The 22,224-nt window shown below is 38.3% G+C and overlaps 1 protein-coding gene across 7 annotated transcripts in view; it reads right to left on the reverse strand.

Annotated features, from left to right (window-relative positions):
- LOC129778748 (nucleolysin TIAR) overlaps positions 1-22,224 on the reverse strand; it is a 1,021,219-nt gene that overhangs the window by 158,848 nt on the left and 840,147 nt on the right. For all 7 annotated transcript variants that reach the window (XM_055785883.1, XM_055785864.1, XM_055785877.1 and 4 more), the window contains one exon: positions 18,714-18,801. In XM_055785883.1, coding sequence (XP_055641858.1) covers positions 18,714-18,801 — 88 coding nt within the window. The remainder of the gene's footprint in view (positions 1-18,713; positions 18,802-22,224) is intronic.

Below are 22,224 nucleotides of genomic sequence, written 5' to 3' on the forward strand. Positions count from 1 at the left end.
AGCAAAAAAAAAAACCCTAACGTCTTCGCCGCCAGTTTCTTTGATCCGGCAAGGTGAATCTTGTTTACACACGCGAGCGGAGAGGGAAAAGAACATAAAAATGTTATCCCAGCACCCCGTGAATAAGTACCATATTATATTCCTCCGACACTCTCTCTCTCTCCGTACACACTGTCGCAACGCCCCGTTTCCCTGGCGAAGTGGCGGGAAGCAACATTCCCGGAATGGCAGCCGGTCCCACACCCACTGGCACTGTATCAGTGCTATAACCATTTCGCGTGAATATCTCACCTAACATGTTGGAAATCCGTTTTATATATCCACATTTTTTAGATTTCACCTTTATTCGATTTTTCCTTCGTGCCCATGGCCCCCGCGGCTCGTCACCGTGGATATTATTTTTTTTCTACCGAAAATAAGCAGTATTAAGCTGGGATTTCAGCTTTACAATGATCCGAAAAGCCGGCTAAATTATGGCTCAGATCTGATTTTTGTTGATGAAATAAAAAATTATGGGACGTTTTTTTTGCGCTTAGGGCAAAACGTGAGCTCCGAGCCTCGCATTCGAAACTAGTTATGAATATAACTTCTGCAGCGGGATCCCAGCAGCCTTCGTGGTTCTCAGCAGGGTTCCCAGCCGTCGGAATGATGTCCAATTTTTGTCACCGCCCCTTCCTTCCCTCGCTAGACCGTATCTATTTTCAAGCCCTCTATTTTATTTATGTTTACGTTATGATACGTTTTCGTGTTCGTTTATTTTGCCTCAAATTTTCCTTCCTTTCGGCAACGAAAACCTTGGTTTTTTTTTCGTTCAGTGAAAATGTTCACCCTTTCCACCGAACGCAGCGGGTAGATCGGGTATTGATTTCGTTTATGTTTTTCATTTTTATAAACTCTCCTTTTCATAAACTCAATCCCACCGTTCGCCTCCGGTTGGCAGAGAGTGTTTTTTTTTGTTGTTATTATTTGCTCCCCCCTTCCGCAGGAGTTTATTTTACAAACAACCAGAAGTAGTAGTCCAAGAAGGCCTTGCAGTAGCAACAACAGCAGCAGCAGGCTTTGGAGCAGTAGTTGGAGCGCAGTCATCCTAGAACAGGACGAAGTAGGCAGGTATATGATCCACTTTTCTGCTCTGTATTATTTTTCGGGGTGTTCTTATTGTTGTTCGCTTCCAGCAGCCAAAAGCAAGGCTAACGTGTTTTTTTTGGTCCTCTTGCCTGGCTTGCTCTAGAGTCCCGCGCTACCGCGCTGCTGACTATAATATGGCAAATATTTATCAATTTTGAGAAAATTGAATTTCTCCTCGCCACCTTTGCGCTAGCGGCACTGGTGGCGGGGTATCGGGTGAAGCAACGGGACGGGATCGGGTTGGTGTCCTCCTACAAATCATGATCCGCGTGCCTTAGGCTTCCGACCGAGCGCAAGAAGGACACGACAGGAATCACGTTTCTTCGCTCGCGTGTGATGTCAGGACTGAAGAGAGGGTGGTTTTGGGTGGTAGAGGGAGGTGCTCTTGTGCTTGGAAATTAATAATCGTAAAGTATCGTGATGGTGAAGTTGAGGCTAAGAAAGGGATACTCCTTTTGGCGAAGGAAAAGGATTCTGCCACTAGTGATGTAGCGCACTCGAGAGTTTTAACTTGATTTCCAAATTTTTCACAAATTTAGAAGTTGGAAGTGGGCCCTAATCGAGTTCCGTAATGCGTGGTTGATTCGATGTTGGTAGAAGTAGCTGATGGAGCTCATAATTCTTATTACTAGAGAGATTAAATTAAATTTTTAAACTTCATTAAAACTGAATATATAATTTTTCTAATTTCGCAATACTCAACAAATTACCGAACATTTGTACGTCTATTTTTAAAGTATAACGTATAACGACGCTATTGCGTGAATAGGAGGAATTGTACCAGGATCGTTTACAATTGCATATGAAATGAGCCAAGTGGCTGTTTTTCATAATAACACTGTCTGACACAATGATGACCGAATCGCATGCCCCAGATTAGCTTCAAAAGTTTTATGTTTGAAAATCAACATCCCACAAAATATGATGTCAAAAAGCCATGTTATTTTTCGCCCTAATGAAACATTTTGATGTTTTATCCAGTCCAACTCCATATAGATATTTTTTCCCGATGCGTCTGGAGTTTTCAAATATCCATCACCGATAAACTCACCGATATACCGAACCGAACTGGAAAAGCACTCTAATTTAAATTGCATTCCCCTTAAGCAGAGAGTTATGTTGTACGGATCGGTCCGTATGGAAACGACCACCGCCCACTTATACATCCCACCACCCCTTTTCTTCCCCCTTTCCAATATACACACGACGTTGTTCGCCATCCGCACACATAAATTATTGAAATATTTTAATTATACCTATGGCAATATTTATGTATGTAAATTGTATGTAAATTAAAGTTTGTGCTCTGGATTTTTTATTCCTTCCTTCTTATTCTTTTCGCCTCTCCTCTCTCTGGCCCCGCTCGATGTGTTGGCTGAAACTAGGCTGAAAGTTGACCGACAGTAGTTGGTAGTTTCGCCGGTAGCCACTCACAGGTGAAAACGGTAGTTAGTAATCCCTCCTCTGTCCCCGAGGTGGTAACGAAAGCCACTCCCTGGCTGGTCTCGTGTTCTCGAGAATGGCAGTGTCATAGCTAGTGAACTAGCCCACAACTATTCACATCGACTGTCCCTGAATCAGGAGCAGCAGCAGCAGCAGAATCAGCAGCCAGAGTGAGTGGAAACAGACCCCACCCAGTCACGATAATAATAATGTAAGCAAAACATGGGATTTAACTTAAGCCTCTGCGATGCGATGTCCCGTCCGTGTTGCTGCTGCTGCTGCAGCAGTCGCACGCTGACGCCTGGGCTTCGGCTCCGTTTTAAGTGGGAATATCGTGTTCTTAAAATTATAACAGTTTCGTGTTTTCATGTGCTTCCGATTCCGCCAGCGCCAGCGACTGCAGTTTGGGCGAACAAAAAAAAAAAAAAAAACAGGAATATCCAACGAACTGAAAAGGACACGAAAACTAATTCCACCCTCACTCGGAGCCACCCGGGCGGCGAACCTCGGTCACCTTAGGCGGGGAGTGTTCAAAACGATAACGCCTTAAAAGTTGATTGCATAGCGCGCCACTGTTCAAATGGAATATGTTCGCTAAAATTGAGATTAAGCGTTAGCAACCGCAGAATTGGATTGCGAGATCGGATATATTTCTCTGTTATAAGAATGCTAGTTCGTTTGTGTCTTCATTGTTTGATAAACTTTCAAACAATATTTTTTTAAAGTAGATATCCCCGTTCGGGAAGATCTGAAAGACAAAAATTCTATTGTTTTCTTCCGACGCTCATTCAAATATCGAAAGACCCAGAGGACAGGATTGAGTTCCACTTCTTGCCACGCCATCAACATCGTCAACATCCCGCTTTATGAAACTGTTTTCGGTTGCACCTTCATCACCGGCATCGATTGTTCTCGGAAATCAGAACGAAAATACCAGATACCAGAAACAAAAATGCAGCCCCCCCCACCCCTATTCCGTGTGGGATTTGCTTGTTTGCTGTCGTCATTTTCCGAGGATGGACCTGACAATTCAGGCAAAAATACAACGACGAGATTAGATTGGATACCGGTTGATGATGCTTTTTTTTTTGGTTGAAGAATCAAACTATTTTTAGTTGAGAAAAATAAGTGAAAAATAATTTTCTCCATCAATCAAAATGATGACTATTTCATCTCCCACATTTCGGCGGATGGTTCGAAGGTTTCAATTGTTTTCTGGTTTCTTCACACACTTCAGATGAAGTCATCTAGTTAAACATCAAATTTTACGTTAGATTCAACGTTGAATGTCGACGCTAACATTTTTCCCGACTGTCCTTAACTCGTACTTTCCCGCGTTGAATTCGAAGTTTGAAAAATCGGTGCAAAAATAAAAACCACCAAACTATTTGTGGTAGGCCTTGTTACTTTCGGCATTTAGAACCCGGAATCGCAAAACCAGTTGTATCTCGGGATTGTTACATGTAAGTTTTTATATCCAAATGCATTGGGCACTTCATCACTTTGGCACCCTTGTTCTATTTTATCTTGACAATCGTTCTATATTTTACGATTGGGAGGCATGAGGTCTTTTTTAATTGTGATTGACCCCATTGCGCAATGGTCCAGGAGGTGCATTTAAGTGGAAATTAGCAGTTAACAGTTCGGCTGAAAAGTTTATAAGGTAACACAATAAAACTATTTTTTTGCAAAATTCACTTATAATATTAAAAAATATTATTCAACATAATTGCCTTCGCGATTATAGCGATTATAGGGAACTTGCAACTTTTTGTAGCATCCCTATGCATCTCCATCATGCATTATTTTTCAATAACCCAAAAAACGATATTGCCTAGAAAGCAATGTTAAAAACATCGTTTCCAAACGACCCAGAATCAAAATATTGCTTCACACTCATTCCTCACTGGGTCATAAAATATTATTGCTATTCGACACTTTTCCTTGTTTATTTTTCTGTCTCTCGCCGCATGTACGCTTTGCGTACAAACAGCGATTCGTCTTCCGCATGGGCTAACACATGGTTACTATAAAAAACCATCTGGTTGTTTTCCAAACACCGATGGTGGCTTGAGTTTGGGTCAACGATAATTTAGGTTATTATATAAGCTAGTTGGTAAGCAAATAATAGAGGAGTTCAATTTTAACAATCAACCCGGAATGTTTATTTAGTTATCCGAAACATCCCGCGCCCAAGAGAGGAGAAGCCACGATTTGGCGACCGCGACAGTGTCTATCAGCGCGGAACCGCGATACTTAGTGATACATGCGCGAAACCGCGATTGACCGCGAAATCGAAACTGTAAATGTGAAACTGCGATTGGCTAGTGATTTAGTGTTAGCCACGATTTGGCTAAGTGATTGAACACTGAGTGAATAAAAATAAACCATACCAAGCATAATGGGTTGGTTTTCAGACGTGAACATTACAAACAATACAATAAGCACCACTGAGTTTCGACTCATCGCTGGTGGAATGGTGACACTAGTAGCAATTGTGATTCTATACCTGTGCCTTCGCGCGCACACGAAATACGCTAAAGCAACCTCACGCGAAAACATGCGGAGGGAAATACGTTTAAGTAACGTATCCACAGTGTAAAGTGCTGTGAACTCTAATAAAACAAAACTTTTCATTACCCCCTTAAGTAAAGGAAGTAAAGTCGTGAACACTATACAAAGTGCGTAATAATGTGTAATGATAATTGTAGACATTATCAGAAAACGATACAAAACCATACGAGTGCATTTGGTGTGTGAAATAGTGTGGCATTCGGACTTGGCAAATATTAACGGAACTACCAGTAGAGGACGACATCGCCAGGATGCTGCCGGCGAAGCGAACGGAGAAAGCCAACAACAACCACATCGAGGCAGCAGGACCACTCCAGCATGCAGCAACGACCAGAAGGCAAAATTCACCATATGATCGGCTACTGTGGTAATATGTAAGTTAAGATATTTTTAAAAATATATATATGTAAACGGCTACTACGTTTTTTTTAAAGAGGGAATAAAATTATAAATACAAAAAAAAATATAGAAAAAATGTGTAGATTTAAAAAAGTAAAATACCATACAATTAATGGACCTAGTAGAAGCAAAACTTGTAACATTGAAAGCTCTACTGTTTAATTTTAAAAAGGCTCCGAACCGAGTGTATCGGAAAGCAACTTTGACGAGGAAATTAACTGAAATAAAACAAATTCGAAATGATATTGGCGATATTTTAATTATTTTAGAAAATACAATTACCCCAGAGGATGTGACCCGGTGCTCACGAGATGAAAAATTATTGACAGGGGAACTAATTTTGATAATCAACCAAAAACTATCAAATATAGGGGATAAATCAGACCTAACCCTCAAAACTTTATCAAAGTTAATTATTATCTGCTTTAGACTAAACAAATCTGCCAAAATGGCCAATTTAGTCGATATAATTAAAACAGTGTCGGCGCTTGTGCCCACATACGATGGCGCGCCAAACAAACTAAGTAATTTTATCGACGCACTCAACGTCGTCAAACAAATTGTTACAAACGAAGAGCACAAACCAACCATAATAAATATAATATTAACGAAACTAGAAAGTAGGGCTAGATATGCATTCCCCACGACACCAGCATCTATCGATGCTATAATAGCAAAATTAAAGGAGATATCGATCCCCACTCCTCCTGAAGCGATAATCGCAAAATTATCCAACACCAAACAGCGAACCAATATAGCTGGTTACGTTAAAGAAGTAGAAGAACTGACCATGCAACTTGAGGCTGCATATATTTCAAAAGAAATACCAGCAAATGTGGCCCAGGCTATGGCCACTAAAGAAGGAATAAGACACATGTCCGCTGGACTGAGGGATGAAAAAACCTCAATCATTGTAAAAGCGGGACAATTCAAATCAATAACGGAGGCCATAAATAAGGTCTTAGAAGAGACCCCGCAAACAATTAATGAAGCCACCATACAATATACCAGAACTAATTATCGACAGCAACAACCGAGATGGCAGACTCCCAGAAATTACTATAATAACCGATCAAATAACCAACACTACCGAGGAGGTAATAATAATTACAGAGGCGTAAACAGACAATATTACCAAAATAGAGGCAACGATTTTGACCATGAAAATCGCGACAATCGAAACAGAAACCTGAACAATGGAAGACGATGGGAAAATAATCAACCTCGTGGCAACAGAGGCCGACCTAGCAACTTAACACAACGGAATGTGTATGTGACGGAAAACGGAGAATTGCCTTTGGAAAATCCCCAATCCGAGGCACAACAACGCAACGGGGAAATGACGTACCCGAATCGGGAATAAATGTTTATACATGCAATTTGACCTATACGAATTTTGTCACACTTAGAATAGATATGTGCGAGAAACCCGTCAACCTTATCATTGATACAGGGGCGGACGTCTCAATAATTAAGGAAAATACCCTGAAAGAATTCCAGGAAATATACACCAACCAGAAATGCATTATAAACGGAGTGACTGATGGTAAAATAAAAACTATCGGCCATACCTTTTCCAATATAATAATTAATGACACTCTAATCCCACACAGTTTTCAAGCAGTAACAAAAGGTTTCCCAATCCAAACCGACGGAATACTTGGGAGAGACTTTTTAGCTAAATATGAATGTAACATTTGCCTAAAAACATGGCTACTTTCATTCGACAAAAACGAGGTCAACGTTTTGAAATACCTATAGAAGACAAATACGAAGGAAATATAGTTATTCCTCCTAGATGTCAAATAGTCAAACAAGTAAATTTTGTAAATATTAAGGAAGATAGCATAATTTTATCAAAACAAATTAAGCCTGGAGTTTTCTGTGCCAACACATTAGTGAGCCCAGAGGTACAATACGTAAAATTTATAAATGTAAATAATAATGCAGAAGTTGTCCCACACAATTTCGAACCCGACATAATTAAAGCAAGCGAATTTACTGCGCTATCTGCAGAAAGAAATCAAAATGTCGAAAATAGAATAAATAAATTATTATGTGAAATTACGACACAAAAATTACCAAATGAAATTAAAGAAAAACTGAACATTTTGTGCGAGAAATATAACGATATTTTCGCACTAAACGAGGACCAATTATCGGTGAATAATTTTTATAAACAGAGGATTAATCTGGAAGACAGAAACCCTGTTTACATTAAAAATTACAGACTACCAGAAGTACATAAACAGGAAATAAACGAACAAGTAAACAAAATGCTTCAAGACAAAATAATTCAACACTCAACATCACCTTACAATTCGCCTATTTTACTAGTACCAAAAAAATCATGCACGACTGAAAAGAAATGGCGATTAGTCGTTGATTTTCGCCAACTTAATACGAAAATTACTGCGGATAAATTTCCACTACCGCGAATAGATGAAATTTTGGATAACATCGGACGAGCTAAATATTTCTCAACTTTAGATTTAACATCCGGTTTTCACCAGATTGAACTCGAAATAAATTCAAAGAAATATACAGCCTTTTCTAGCCCCGATGGACATTACGAGTTTAACCGACTTCCTTTCGGATTGAATATCTCACCCAATAGCTTTCAGAGGATGATGACGATAGCACTCAGTGGACTACCCCCAGAATGCGCATTCTTGTATATAGACGACATCATAGTAATGTGTTGCTCCGTAAATCATCATCTGAAAAACCTTGAATCAGTATTTTTGAAACTTCGACAACACAACCTGAAGCTTAACCCTTCCAAATGTAACTTTTTCGGTTCAGATGTGACGTACCTGGGACATCACATTTCAGAAGAGGGTATCCAACCTGACAAAACCAAATACTCGGCAATAGAAAAATATCCGATACCGACAAGTACCGATGAAGTAAGGCGATTCGTGGCATTTTGCAATTATTATAGACGCTTCATCAAAAACTTTGCTGAAATTGCCCATCCATTGAATAAATTATTACGGAAAAATGTACAATTCGAATGGAAAACCGAATGTCAGAAAGCATTCGACACCTTAAGAAATCGACTATTATCACCAAGCATATTACAATTTCCTAATTTTAAAAAACACTTCACATTAATAACTGACGCATCAAAAGTTGCTTGTGGAGCAGTTCTCACTCAAGAGTACGACAACATGGATTTACCAGTTGCGTTTGCTAGCAAAGCTTTCACAAGAGGGGAAGCCAATAAGTCTACTATTGAACAAGAACTCACAGCAATTCATTGGGCAATTACGCACTTTAGACCATACTTATACGGACGCAAGTTTACGGTCAAAACAGACCATAGACCATTAGTATTCTTGTTTTCCATGAAAAACCCCTCATCTAAATTGACCAGGATGAGAGTAGATCTCGAAGAATTTGATTTTGACGTACAATACGTACCAGGCAAAACAAACTTTGGTGCCGATGCACTGTCCAGGATCAAGATAGATTCAGAAACACTCAAAACTATGTCTGTGCTGATGGTCCAAACCAGAGCAGCCACACAGAAGAATAGTACCAACATTGACAATCAACAAATGAATTCCGATGATAATGAGACTGATCACCTCAATGTCCGGGAAGCCTTAAATCACCGAGAAACGTATAACTTACCAAAACTAATAATCGAGCGCGCAGCAACACAAGATTGCATCAAAATACAAATTATGGATAAAAGCTATAAAAGGGAATTGACTCCAGCGTCAATCATCCACACCGAGCCATCCAATGTAAACAAAACCCTAGGTAAAATCACAAAAGAAATTGAAGAAATGGCCAGAAAAGCGAAGATAGAAACCTTAGCTCTAGCGCTAACGAGTGAAATCTTGAGAATTACAAATATTCAAACTTTCAAGCAAGTTTGCAACGAAAAACTAAAACGAACGAAAATACTAATATACCAACCACCAAAACTGGTTGAAGACAAAGACGAGATACAAAGAATACTGAAACAATATCATGACACACCTACGGGAGGTCATGTAGGAGCAAATAGACTATATCAGAAGTTACGTTACTATTATTATTGGAGAAACATGAAGAAATCCACATTTGATTTCGTAAAAAACTGCATTAGTTGTCATAAAAACAAACACACCATTAAAATTAATGAAAATTTTGTACTGACGCCTACACCCCAGAAACCATTTGACTCAATAGCCATGGACACTATAGGACCATTTACAAAATCAAATACAGGGAATAGGTATGCACTAACTATACAATGCGACCTATCTAAATATGTAATCATCAAACCAATACCTAACAAACAGGCAGAATCTTTAGCAAAGGCGTTCGTTGAAAGTTTTATTGTTATTTACGGGACACCTTCGACCATTAGAACAGATCAAGGTACCGAATATAGGAATGAACTTTTCAATAAAATATTATTATTCATTTTGCTACCCCTACTACCTACTACCCCTCGTCCTGATTTCCATTTTACACCGTTTGAATTAATTTTTGGTCACCAAGTAGTACTTCCTCAAAATATTTTGAATCCAAAAGCAATAGAGCCAAATTATAATATAGATCAATATCATTTCGAATTAAAACAAAGATTACAAGCAGCCAGAATTAAAACCAGACAGTTAATCGAAAAACATAAAGTACAGCAAAACAAGAAACACGAAACCCAAGCAAAACCTATAGAAATCAAAATTAAAGACAAAGTTATGATAACAAATGAAAATCGTAACAAACTGGATCCGGTATATAAAGGACCTTATACAATTATTAGAATAAATCATCCTAATGTAACAATAAGTAACGAAAATTCGGACACGCAAGTAGTCCATAAAAATAGATTAGTTAAAATAAATTCGCAATGAGTTTTCGATAATCAACAAAAATCAAATACACATGCATACTAAAACATATCACTTTAATTCGTTATTATTCTAATTTGAACTCAAATTCAAGCCCGTTTACTTTCTCTCGGAACGCAATGAGCATTCCTTCCCAAAGGGGGATGGTGTAGCATCTCTATGCATCTCCATCATGCATTATTTTTCAATATCCCAAAAAACGATATTGCCTAGAAAGCAATGTTAAAAACATCGTTTCCAAACGACCCACAATCAAAATATTGCTTCACACTCATTCCTCACTGGGTCATAAAATATTATTGCTATTCGACACTTTTCCTTGTTTATTTTTCTGTCTCTCGCCGCATGTACGAATCGCTCGTCTTCCGCATGGGCTAACACATGGTTACTATAAAAAACCATCTGGTTGTTTTCCAAACACCGATGGTGGCTTGAGTTTGGGTCAACGATAATTTAGGTTATTATATAAGCTAGTTGGTAAGCAAATAATAGAGGAGTTCAATTTTAACCATCAACCCGGAATGTTTATTTAGTTATCCGAAACATCCCGCGCCCAAGAGAGGAGAAGCCACGATTTTTTCGATACCATTTTTATAGTACTCTTTCGGTTTTTCCTCAAAATAGGCCTCAGTTTCGGTAATCACATATTGCCAGCGAGCATTCTATTCAGGTCTGCGAACAGAAAATAGTCGCTGGAGGCCTGATATGAAGAATACGTTGGATGCGGAAGCAATTCGAGGCCCAATTCATGCAATTACACATGAAATAGTATAAGTATCTAGTTTTTCACAATAACAAAAGTTGCTTCACTCTCAATGCTGTAACTCACGAACCAATCGACCGATTGCTGTAAAATTTTGACACGTATCCATTGAAAGATGGTGCTTTGTGAAAGTCAAGTAGATTTTTGCAAGAGGCGCCATCTAGATGTCAACCTTATGAACTTTTCAACCGAACTGTTAGAACTCGACAGTTATTCTCTAGACAAAAAAATATAAAGTTGTTACATATGATAGAGCGCTCATTTTCATGTAGTTAAGTAATATGAGGAAACTCTAGTTATTTAAATCAACTTTGTAGAACAAAGTTTTTTTTCTATCATTTGATATAATTGATTCAGCGCTTTTTATTCTATGTTCCATTAGGGTGACCATGAAAAAAACGGGTTGTTTTTTCTAACTTTTACATTTCAAATTCCACATCAAAATTGTCTTCAGAAGACTTTTAGAGCTTACTAAGACGAACATTTTGCGATGCAGAACTTTTAATATCTTAATGTTACTCAAAGTTATTGATGTTTTTACTTAAAAACTCATGATTTCAAATTTAATTTACTCAAATACAAAAAATAACATAGTTTTCAAAATCTCCCATTATATAGAGTCGAATAGGTCCTTTCAAATGCTGTCAATAAACAGTTTTTATGTTTACCCCAGAAAGAATGACAAACAAATGAAGAGACCGCATTTTTGGGGGTGAATTATCAATAACATTCAGTAGAGTTGAGATATTGAAAAGTTCTGCATCGCAAAATGTTCCTCGTAGTGAGCACTAAAAGTCGTCTGAAGACAATTGGCATGTATAATTTTAAATATAAATGTTAGAGCAAAAAACTGCAACTGGTCAAATCTGACCAAAACTTCACCGGACCTGTGTGAACCATAATGAACGGAAGGGGATGTTTCTGCGAGCCCTCTTCTTGCCAAATGTCTTAAAATGGCATGAAACGTCGCCATCTCGAAATTTGTTTTTTTTTGTAAAAATCGGCACTCTGGCGTGTTTTTTTCCGAAGTGCGAAACGAAAAGTATGGTTTTGGGTGCCAATAAAAATAGTTATCTCGATTTTCCATTCGGAACATGCTACGAAATGTTGATTTGCACGTTAATATACCCTATGCAAAATTTTAGCTCATTCGGACTTCATTTAATTTTGACAAATTTTTTTTTCGAGATGACACTAGATCTCGACGTTTCATGCAATTTTAAGACATTTGGAATCAAAAAATAAAATTTTCGAAAATTCCGATTTCCTTTACTCTCCCCCTGGGGGATTTTTCGATTTTCAAAAAACTCAAACTTTGACCGCTTTGCGCTACTCTCCCTTAACTATTCAACAGGCCGTGAGAACTAGGCATGTAATTAATGCAAACTCCAATACAACGTCATGTTTAGACGCTAAAATACACAAAATATCAAAAACATTGAAAAAATTGGTGGCAATATAGTTGCCACCTGCCCTTCTAGCGGAAAACACTTGATGGTAAAAATGTTGTTTCTGTATTTGAAATGTTAATGTTAGAACAACAACAACTAATAAAATTAGTGATCAGACTCAACAGGTCTAAACAGTTCATATGTATTCAAAACTTCAACAAAATGACTGTTTTTCAATAACTTCACGGAAAATTTGCTTTCGCTGCTCTCAATTGGGAGTTGTTAACACAAAAATGGCTTCAAAATGAATAGTTTTTTTTTATTTTTTCGCGCTCAAAAAAATTGGGCATGTTTCTAAACATTATAACAAATTACCACATAACGTATTTTGTGATAATTTATTGTTTAAGAAGAGAAAAAAAAATTAAATCGTTGGTGACAATATATATAAATCCCAGGGCACGATGTTCGCGTCGAACTCCTCCGAAATGGCTCGACGGATTTTGATGAAATTGTACACAAAAAAGTTGTTAGGCATGAGAATATGTCGTAAACTATATTACATACCGCTCTTAGAGACGAATGAACTGCAAAAGTTTAAAGTCTCTATAATACAAGACCTTCCTTCCTTCCATACCGCTAGGATGCCGATTATCGTATATTTAATACCGAATTATATTCTGAATAAATTTTTGTGTGTGCTGTGCCAACAATTTATGTACGCTAAGGTAGAGAACGAACGACTGCGATTCCTACGACACAACGTACAGAAAAGGCGTGAGGTAGAATAAATTTACTTGCGAGACGCTATCACGAGTAACGCCGACACAGTCTTTGATATTGCCAGGAGGCTAAAACGCGATGTATTGTCATGGAAATCCAAAGTGTGTTTGGTTCGAAAATTCCAGATCCGTCTACTACTACTATCGACTAGTCACCCGTTGCTCATTTCAGAATACATACGATCGAGTCAGAAGAACCGGAACGGATCGAATTTTATCATTCTGTAATCCGTTCGACTCAAGTCCGATCGAGTTGTGATGATGTCTTGCCACGCAGTTCGACATAGACGACATTGAACTTCGTGTTCCATTTCTGAAATAATGGTAATCGTTTTTCGACAGGAATAAAACTTTAAAAAAATAATATATAAAATATAAATGGAAATTAGCTATACTGTTAACAATTATGTATTTTATGTAACGGAGAATCACAATTCCTGCAAATGGGCAGACATTTTAAACGAAAATTGTGCTAATGTTTTTTATATGATGGATACAGTTTTGACGGAAATGCAAGTAAAATATAGAGAAACTAGCTGACCCGGCAAACGTTGTTTTGCCATAAAAATTATTTCTAGTGAATATATTGGTTGTTAAATGAAAAATGACTAATGTATTGTAAATATGTTTAAACGTTTTAACGATCTAAATATACGTGAAACGTTCGTTACTCTTGTGTTTGACATACCGAGGAATAGAGCGCCAAGTCGATGACCACCGACAAAAATAAAAAAATACACAAACTATTCTTTGTATTCCATTCCCGATGTATTTCATTAACGAAGTTGAAGTGAAAAAAGGAATATATTTTTGTCGTGAAGTAGACAAATTAAATGAAGAATATCAATATAAATTTCGTTGTTGCAAATGCATTTGTTGCTCTTCATCGAACCACAGAACTCAACATTAATATGAGCATTGAATGTTTTGCTCAGCTGAGGCGAATATGGCACTGCCGAACGATTTTCCATGCCAATGTCTGCGTTGTTAATTTTTATGAATGAGTGTCTGTCTTTATCAGTTCTTAGTCGTTGATATATTGGAAATCCACCTAAGGTTGTGGTCGTGTCGTTGGTGAAATCTTTAAGAAAATGCATTGTACATTTTCCATCTGCCATGCTATACAAGGCTATACAAGTTTTAGATTACCGCACGGTCATGAACCATGTTTGTGGTAACAATATCGAACAATCACCTGACCTAACCTGGAAGCAATTTTAAGTTGTTGAAATTTGAATGAAAATTTTTATTCGATGTTATTTCAATACTTAGTAGACATAGTCCTGACCCTAACCTAACTATTTATCTATTGATCTTCTTGCATTTCAACCAAAATATCATTCAGAATATAAAACAATTATCAGAGACTATTCTCGTTTAAGATACCAGCAGAGAATGTATTATTCTGATACACAGAACACACAATAGAGCCATATTTCATTGATTTTTTTGTTTTAGAAGCGTGTTTGTTTCACTCGAAAATTCATAACAATTTACGCTTCACAGAAGGGGAACACGAAGCTCAATGACTCGAATTTTTGAGTAAATTACACCATCGATTTCCTCAGGGCGTATTTTGTCGATTATACAAATTAAAAATGTGCATATGAGGTAATCCTATTTTTTTGTAATTTTGCCATCCAGCCGAATAAATTCAGCAAGGTGTGGAACCGAATACATGTAACGTTGTAATGAACCTCATTCTACATTTTATAATTTTTTTTTTGTTTGAACACACGTTTTGTAAAATCATGACAATGCATGTGTTTAGACCTGGAAATATCAAAGGCTGCGTCGGCGTTGCTCATGATAGCGTCTGGCAAGTGAGTGTATTTTTCTTCACACCGCTTCTGATTGTTTAGAATCGTAGTCGTTCGCTCTCTAACTCTATATCGTTCGCAATTCATTCTACGTTGAGATGATGAACGTTAGAAACATTAGTACCATTGGAGAAGAAGATGGAGAGTGTCATTTGAACGGTGGGTGTCAACGATTAACTCCAGATTGTTGTTTCTTCTTCGAATCACAATTTCTCGCGTCACTGTGCAGTCGCCTACCATGACTCCAGCAATGGTTAAATACATTGACATACGCATTGAATGTATGCATGGGTTCTCTAGTCGGTGTTATATTAGAATTGATGGAAATAACGTGATCGTCACCTTGCAAACCGAGCATGTATGATATGAAGAATTTCAATAATTCATTATGTTTATTCAATAAGTTTTCCAGCTCGCTGGCAATATGCATGGTTTTAGCCGAATTAAGGTCACTGGCGCATGTGAGGATGAATGCGTTCAATGAAGTGAACTTAGCGCCATCTGTCATTTAACAACGTAAGTAAATTCGCTCTCTTTGAAAAACAAACTACGGGTCGATTATTTGAATATTATTTATACCAAAATACTAAAATCGCGATTAACAATAGGAGATGGGGGATAACCTTTGAGGTTATATATAGTTTTATGCCAAATTTGAGAAAAAATAGAAATCAAAATTATTTAAATTTATTTTTTGCATGGGGTACCCTAACCGGTATTAAACATATGGTAATTGGTACCCTAGTGGTATCATATATAGTATACGTGCTATTCTCATGCCTACTAAGTTTTTTTGTGCATAATTTCTTGAAAACACGTGACACGAGATTTTTATATATAAGATGATTAAATTAGGGTCTGGATCTCTATAATTAACTATTCTATATATTTTTTTTTCAGTGAAGGTTTTTTTTATGAAATTGTCATAGGGAAGGAGCAGTCCGGCAGTTGGTAGTTTGGAGTATAGACTCAAATCGCAAATGATGACTATATGCGAAACGGAACTGGTTTGATCAAGTGGCGACCTATCTTTTGGTTTGTAATAACTGAAACACAGTTGCGGGATCTTCTCAAAACTGCTACAATTTGAACAATTTCGTTTCTAGAGTTTATTTGTATGTTCTACTAAGATTGAGCACTACAAGTAAGCAGCAGTTCTATCTGTTTCTATCTCTATGGAGGATCTGAAGTTTGAACAGTACCTTAAAAAGATTCGAATGCTCATTGATATGCACGTCACCAATTTGCAGCATTTTTGCTAACGAACTATTATTTTTTTGAAAACTAAAACAACCTATTAATTTACAAAAAAAACAGTGTTATGAAAGAATTTGAACACTTTTAGCGTAAGATTAGAGGGCTTTTAGCAAAATAACCAAATTCCATTGAGATTTCAATGTAAATAAACATTATGTTGATGAGGCGACTCGGTATGCCTCAAACCTCGAACAGATCACTCTCGGAATCTAGGCTCGAGAATTGGGACCGGAAATTGGCCCGTGCCTCAAAGGAACATTCACCCGTTATTCATAATTTGCTTCGTTATCTTGTACTCAATAGAATTTTCCTCAGCAGTTGATGTTAACATATCCTCCACCTAGAACAATTTCGATAGCAGAAGATCTCCCCGTTCGAGATATGGCCACCCGAATGGACTCCAATCCGTTATGCGTTCCATTTGGCCAGATAGCACCACTGAAACCACTGGAAACAAACCGGACCGGGGACCTACGAAAGTTCTGCGCTGCTTGTTTCCGATAGTATCTGTACCCGCCGCCGCTTCGGCCATGATTAGACCGTGCCGTGCACGACAAAAATAATCCTTCGAAATCAGACGGTGTTAATCAAATTTCCGTCCGACACGCACCCGCTTTCTGCACGCATCCGTCGTTTGTTCGTTTCATTTAAGCGCGGGGTGGGGGGTCGGGTTGACGCTCTCATTCATTTTGGCTGATTCCGGCGCGCCCTCGGAAAGCTCGTATCCTTGTATCCTTTCGCTCAACAAGACGAAGAAGAAGAGGTAATTCATCCGACTGTCGACTGTCGGCGGTGGAGCAAGCAAGTCGTGCCCAGATTTCGGCAACTTTGTACGGCACACGGTGGGATGTGGGTTATGGTAGTTAGGTACGACAGCATTCCGAGGGGATTTGTTTCGCCCCTTTGTTTTAGTTTCGTTATTGAATTAGTTTCATCACACTTATCATCATCATCACATACATCTTGATGTTTCGCTCCCGCGTGATGGAAGGGCAGCATCTCCTTCCACGCAGAGAAAGTTGATCATAACCAGCGCGGTAAGGCTGATTATGCTCTATTACTTGCGTTTAGCTCTGGTGGTACGATTGATAACCGACAAGTTGCATACACAGATTACGAACACTGTGCGTTGTCACCCATCGTTTCCCATCGTTTCCTCTGCTGAGTCATCTCAAAACGAGTGACGTTGAGTAAGCGTGCAATAACAAGACAGCTACCTAAGATAGATGATCAGCCGAATACGGGTAACCTAGTTACCGATAATTTTTGCTGGCGCAAATATATGCGAAACATTCTCTTCTTATCTCCGTTCGGCGCGGAGGGGGGGAACCAGAGAGACGACGAGTGTCGGGATAATCCGGACTTTCTGTTTGACGACAACAAAATCACTTTCGGGAGATGACTGGGCGATAACAGCGAAACGTGGCGAAACTCTCGGAACGGAGCGCGCTGAGGGATCCGTCAACTTTTGGGTCCTTTTGTGGCGTGTCAAACTCACGTCGATTGCCTCCCTCCCATGTGGCATGTGGGGTGGAAAGAACTCCGGAGAAACAATGTACGATACAAATAAGTTCCAATGTTTACACATGTGTCTGGTGTGATGTGTGAACCTCCGTTGAAGGGAAGTGAAAGGATTCCGAAGTTGGGAGCTGATTTGTCAACCGAAATCGCAAATAAGGGGCGGCTTCAAGATAAACAAGAAAATTGAGTTTCGGGTTGAGCTGAGTGAAACTACATTCTTTGGCCTGAACGGGTTGAAATTGTTCGGGCGCCCGATATCAAGTGTTGTCGTCAGGCACGATAGAGCGGGGGGGGGGTCGTTATCGTTAATTAGGTTATGAAGAATTACGGGTGTAATTAGCCCTCTGACACTTCGTTAGGGGGTAAAAGTTGTCACAGTTGAAATCAGAGTAGGCTCATAAAAACGTCCCAAATCCAGAGAGAGAAATATATCCCTCCGAGATTTGAAAAGTAATCACAGCAATCATAGCAATCGTGACAGCCATGAATTTAGCGAACGTGAGTTTCCATTCGGATCCTTCGATTGGATCATCGGACGAATGAACCCAATTTCAAACCCGTTTCCTGTCAACCTCAACCCCGAAAGATACAACACTATTCATACAACTTCCTATCGGAGGTTTTGTGATCTTAATTATTTCCCCGGAACCGATAATTCTCCTCCGGCAGCAGCAAAAGTTGACCCCACTGCGTGAAAGCTGACTTCTATCACGAAAATTGGTCTTCCAAAACTTTCCCATTTTCCGTCCACTTAGCGGAGGCTGCTTATGCGTAATACTTACGATATATCCCCAAAAGGAGCGAAGGCATCTTTCAGTGTCTGTGTTTCGATTTCCGGACTGAGATCACCGACGAATATGTGATAATGCTCTGGAAGTAGAGAAGAAAAAAAAAACAAAATTATTGACCGCTGAGTGAGGGCCAGCAGAGATTGCTTGGGAAATCGTTCGGACCAACAAAAAAAGGGTATCTGCTAGTTCGGAAAAACCTTTTCCAATGTTTGCTTTCTTCATTCCAACAAGTGCTTAATATGTTTCTGTTGAACGCCAATGTGACGACATAAATAAAATTAATCTTTATCGCGTGTGGCTGTCTGAATGTCTGTGTCTGCTTTGAGTGCGTAGGAGAAAACCGTATGTAACGAGAAGCACGGCTGAGACGGGAAATTAGGATTTCCCGGAAATGTTTTGCTCCCATTCCCTCGCGCGGTGTGTTGGAAAGCAGAAGGATTTTGTCGTATCGTAATATCCGTTTGATTGGCCGTCTGATGAGGTACCTCCTCAATTTGGTTAGGTGTCGAGGAGCTATGGAGGCAGAGGCTAGGATTAGGTGCGGTAAAAATACGAAAATACGCGAGTGGTGTTTTGTACGCGGAACAAGTTAGCGGTTTGTAGTTATCCTCCATTTATCCTCCGTGCTTTTGTAAGGTTTTGGAGGATAACTACAGATTCATTAAGGATGAGAGTTTCGTATGTCGTAGATGAGTGTTTGGCATCTCAAATTATAGATTTTTTGCTCCTCTTTCCAACAATGTATAGAAAGTATCGTATTTTTCCATACTTTCCCGGAAAAATTACAAAAACGCATCGGGCAAACGGAGGATAACTACAGATTCATGAAGGATGAGAGTTTTGTATGTCCTAGATAAGTGTTTGGCATGTCAAATTGTAGATTTTTTACTCCTCTTTCCAACAATGTATAGAAAGTATCGTATTTTTCCATACTTTCCCGGAAAAATTACAAAAACGCATCGGGCAAACGGAGGATAACTACAGATTCATGAAGGATGAGAGTTTTGTATGTCCTAGATAAGTGTTTGGCATGTCAAATTATAGATTTTATACTCCTCTTTCCAACAATGTATAGAAAGTATCGTATTTTTCCATACTTTCCCGGAAAAATTACAAAAACGCATCGGGCAAACGGAGGATAACTACAGATTCATGAAGGATGAGAGTTTTGTATGTCCTAGATAAGTGTTTGGCATGTCAAATTGTAGATTTTTTACTCCTCTTTCCAACAATGTATAGAAAGTATAGTATTTTTCCATACTTTCCCGGAAAAATTACAAAAACGCATCGGGCAAACGGAGGATAACTACAGATTCATGAAGGATGAGAGTTTTGTATGTCCTAGATAAGTGTTTGGCATGTCAAATTATAGATTTTATACTCCTCTTTCCAACAATGTATAGAAAGTATCGTATTTTTCCATACTTTCCCGGCAAAATTACAAAAACGCATCGGGCAAACGGAGGATAACTACAGATTCATGAAGGATGAGAGTTTTGTATGTCCTAGATAAGTGTTTGGCATGTCAAATTGTAGATTTTTTACTCCTCTTTCCAACAATGTATAGAAAGTATCGTATTTTTCCATACTTTCCCGGAAAAATTACAAAAACGCATCGGGCAAACGGAGGATAACTACAGATTCATGAAGGATGAGAGTTTTGTATGTCCTAGATAAGTGTTTGGCATGTCAAATTGTAGATTTTTTACTCCTCTTTCCAACAATGTATAGAAAGTATCGTATTTTTCCATACTTTCCCGGAAAAATTACAAAAACGCATCGGGCAAACGGAGGATAACTACAGATTCATGAAGGATGAGAGTTTTGTATGTCCTAGATAAGTGTTTGGCATGTCAAATTGTAGATTTTTTACTCCTCTTTCCAACAATGTATAGAAAGTATCGTATTTTTCCATACTTTCCCGGAAAAATTACAAAAACCCATTGGGTAAACGGAGGATAACTACAGATTCATGAAGGATGAGAGTTTTGTATGTCGTAGATGAGTGTTTGGCATCTCAAATTATAGATTTTTCGCTCCTCTTTCCAACAATGTATAGAAAGTATCGTATTTTTCCAAACTTTCCCGGAAAAATTACAAAAACGCATCGGGCAAACGGAGGATAACTACAGATTCATGAAGGATGAGAGTTTTGTATGTCCTAGATAAGTGTTTGGCATGTCAAATTGTAGATTTTTTACTCCTCTTTCCAACAATGTATAGAAAGTATCGTATTTTTCCATACTTTCCCGGAAAAATTACAAAAACGCATCGGGCAAACGGAGGATAACTACAGATTCATGAAGGATGAGAGTTTTGTATGTCCTAGATAAGTGTTTGGCATGTCAAATTGTAGATTTTTTACTCCTCTTTCCAACAATGTATAGAAAGTATCGTATTTTTCCATACTTTCCCGGAAAAATTACAAAAACGCATCGGGCAAACGGAGGATAACTACAGATTCATTAAGGATGAGAGTTTCGTATGTCGTAGATGAGTGTTTGGCATCTCAAATTATAGATTTTTTGCTCCTCTTTCCAACAATGTATAGAAAGTATCGTATTTTTCCATACTTTCCCGGAAAAATTACAAAAACGCATCGGGCAAACGGAGGATAACTACAGATTCATGAAGGATGAGAGTTTTGTATGTCCTAGATAAGTGTTTGGCATGTCAAATTGTAGATTTTTTACTCCTCTTTCCAACAATGTATAGAAAGTATCGTATTTTTCCATACTTTCCCGGAAAAATTACAAAAACGCATCGGGCAAACGGAGGATAACTACAGATTCATGAAGGATGAGAGTTTTGTATGTCCTAGATAAGTGTTTGGCATGTCAAATTATAGATTTTATACTCCTCTTTCCAACAATGTATAGAAAGTATCGTATTTTTCCATACTTTCCCGGAAAAATTACAAAAACGCATCGGGCAAACGGAGGATAACTACAGATTCATGAAGGATGAGAGTTTTGTATGTCCTAGATAAGTGTTTGGCATGTCAAATTGTAGATTTTTTACTCCTCTTTCCAACAATGTATAGAAAGTATAGTATTTTTCCATACTTTCCCGGAAAAATTACAAAAACGCATCGGGCAAACGGAGGATAACTACAGATTCATGAAGGATGAGAGTTTTGTATGTCCTAGATAAGTGTTTGGCATGTCAAATTATAGATTTTATACTCCTCTTTCCAACAATGTATAGAAAGTATCGTATTTTTCCATACTTTCCCGGCAAAATTACAAAAACGCATCGGGCAAACGGAGGATAACTACAGATTCATGAAGGATGAGAGTTTTGTATGTCCTAGATAAGTGTTTGGCATGTCAAATTGTAGATTTTTTACTCCTCTTTCCAACAATGTATAGAAAGTATCGTATTTTTCCATACTTTCCCGGAAAAATTACAAAAACGCATCGGGCAAACGGAGGATAACTACAGATTCATGAAGGATGAGAGTTTTGTATGTCCTAGATAAGTGTTTGGCATGTCAAATTGT

Source organism: Toxorhynchites rutilus, chromosome 1 (genome assembly GCF_029784135.1).
Source record: "Toxorhynchites rutilus septentrionalis strain SRP chromosome 1, ASM2978413v1, whole genome shotgun sequence".
Taxonomy (NCBI): Eukaryota; Metazoa; Arthropoda; class Insecta; order Diptera; family Culicidae; genus Toxorhynchites; species Toxorhynchites rutilus.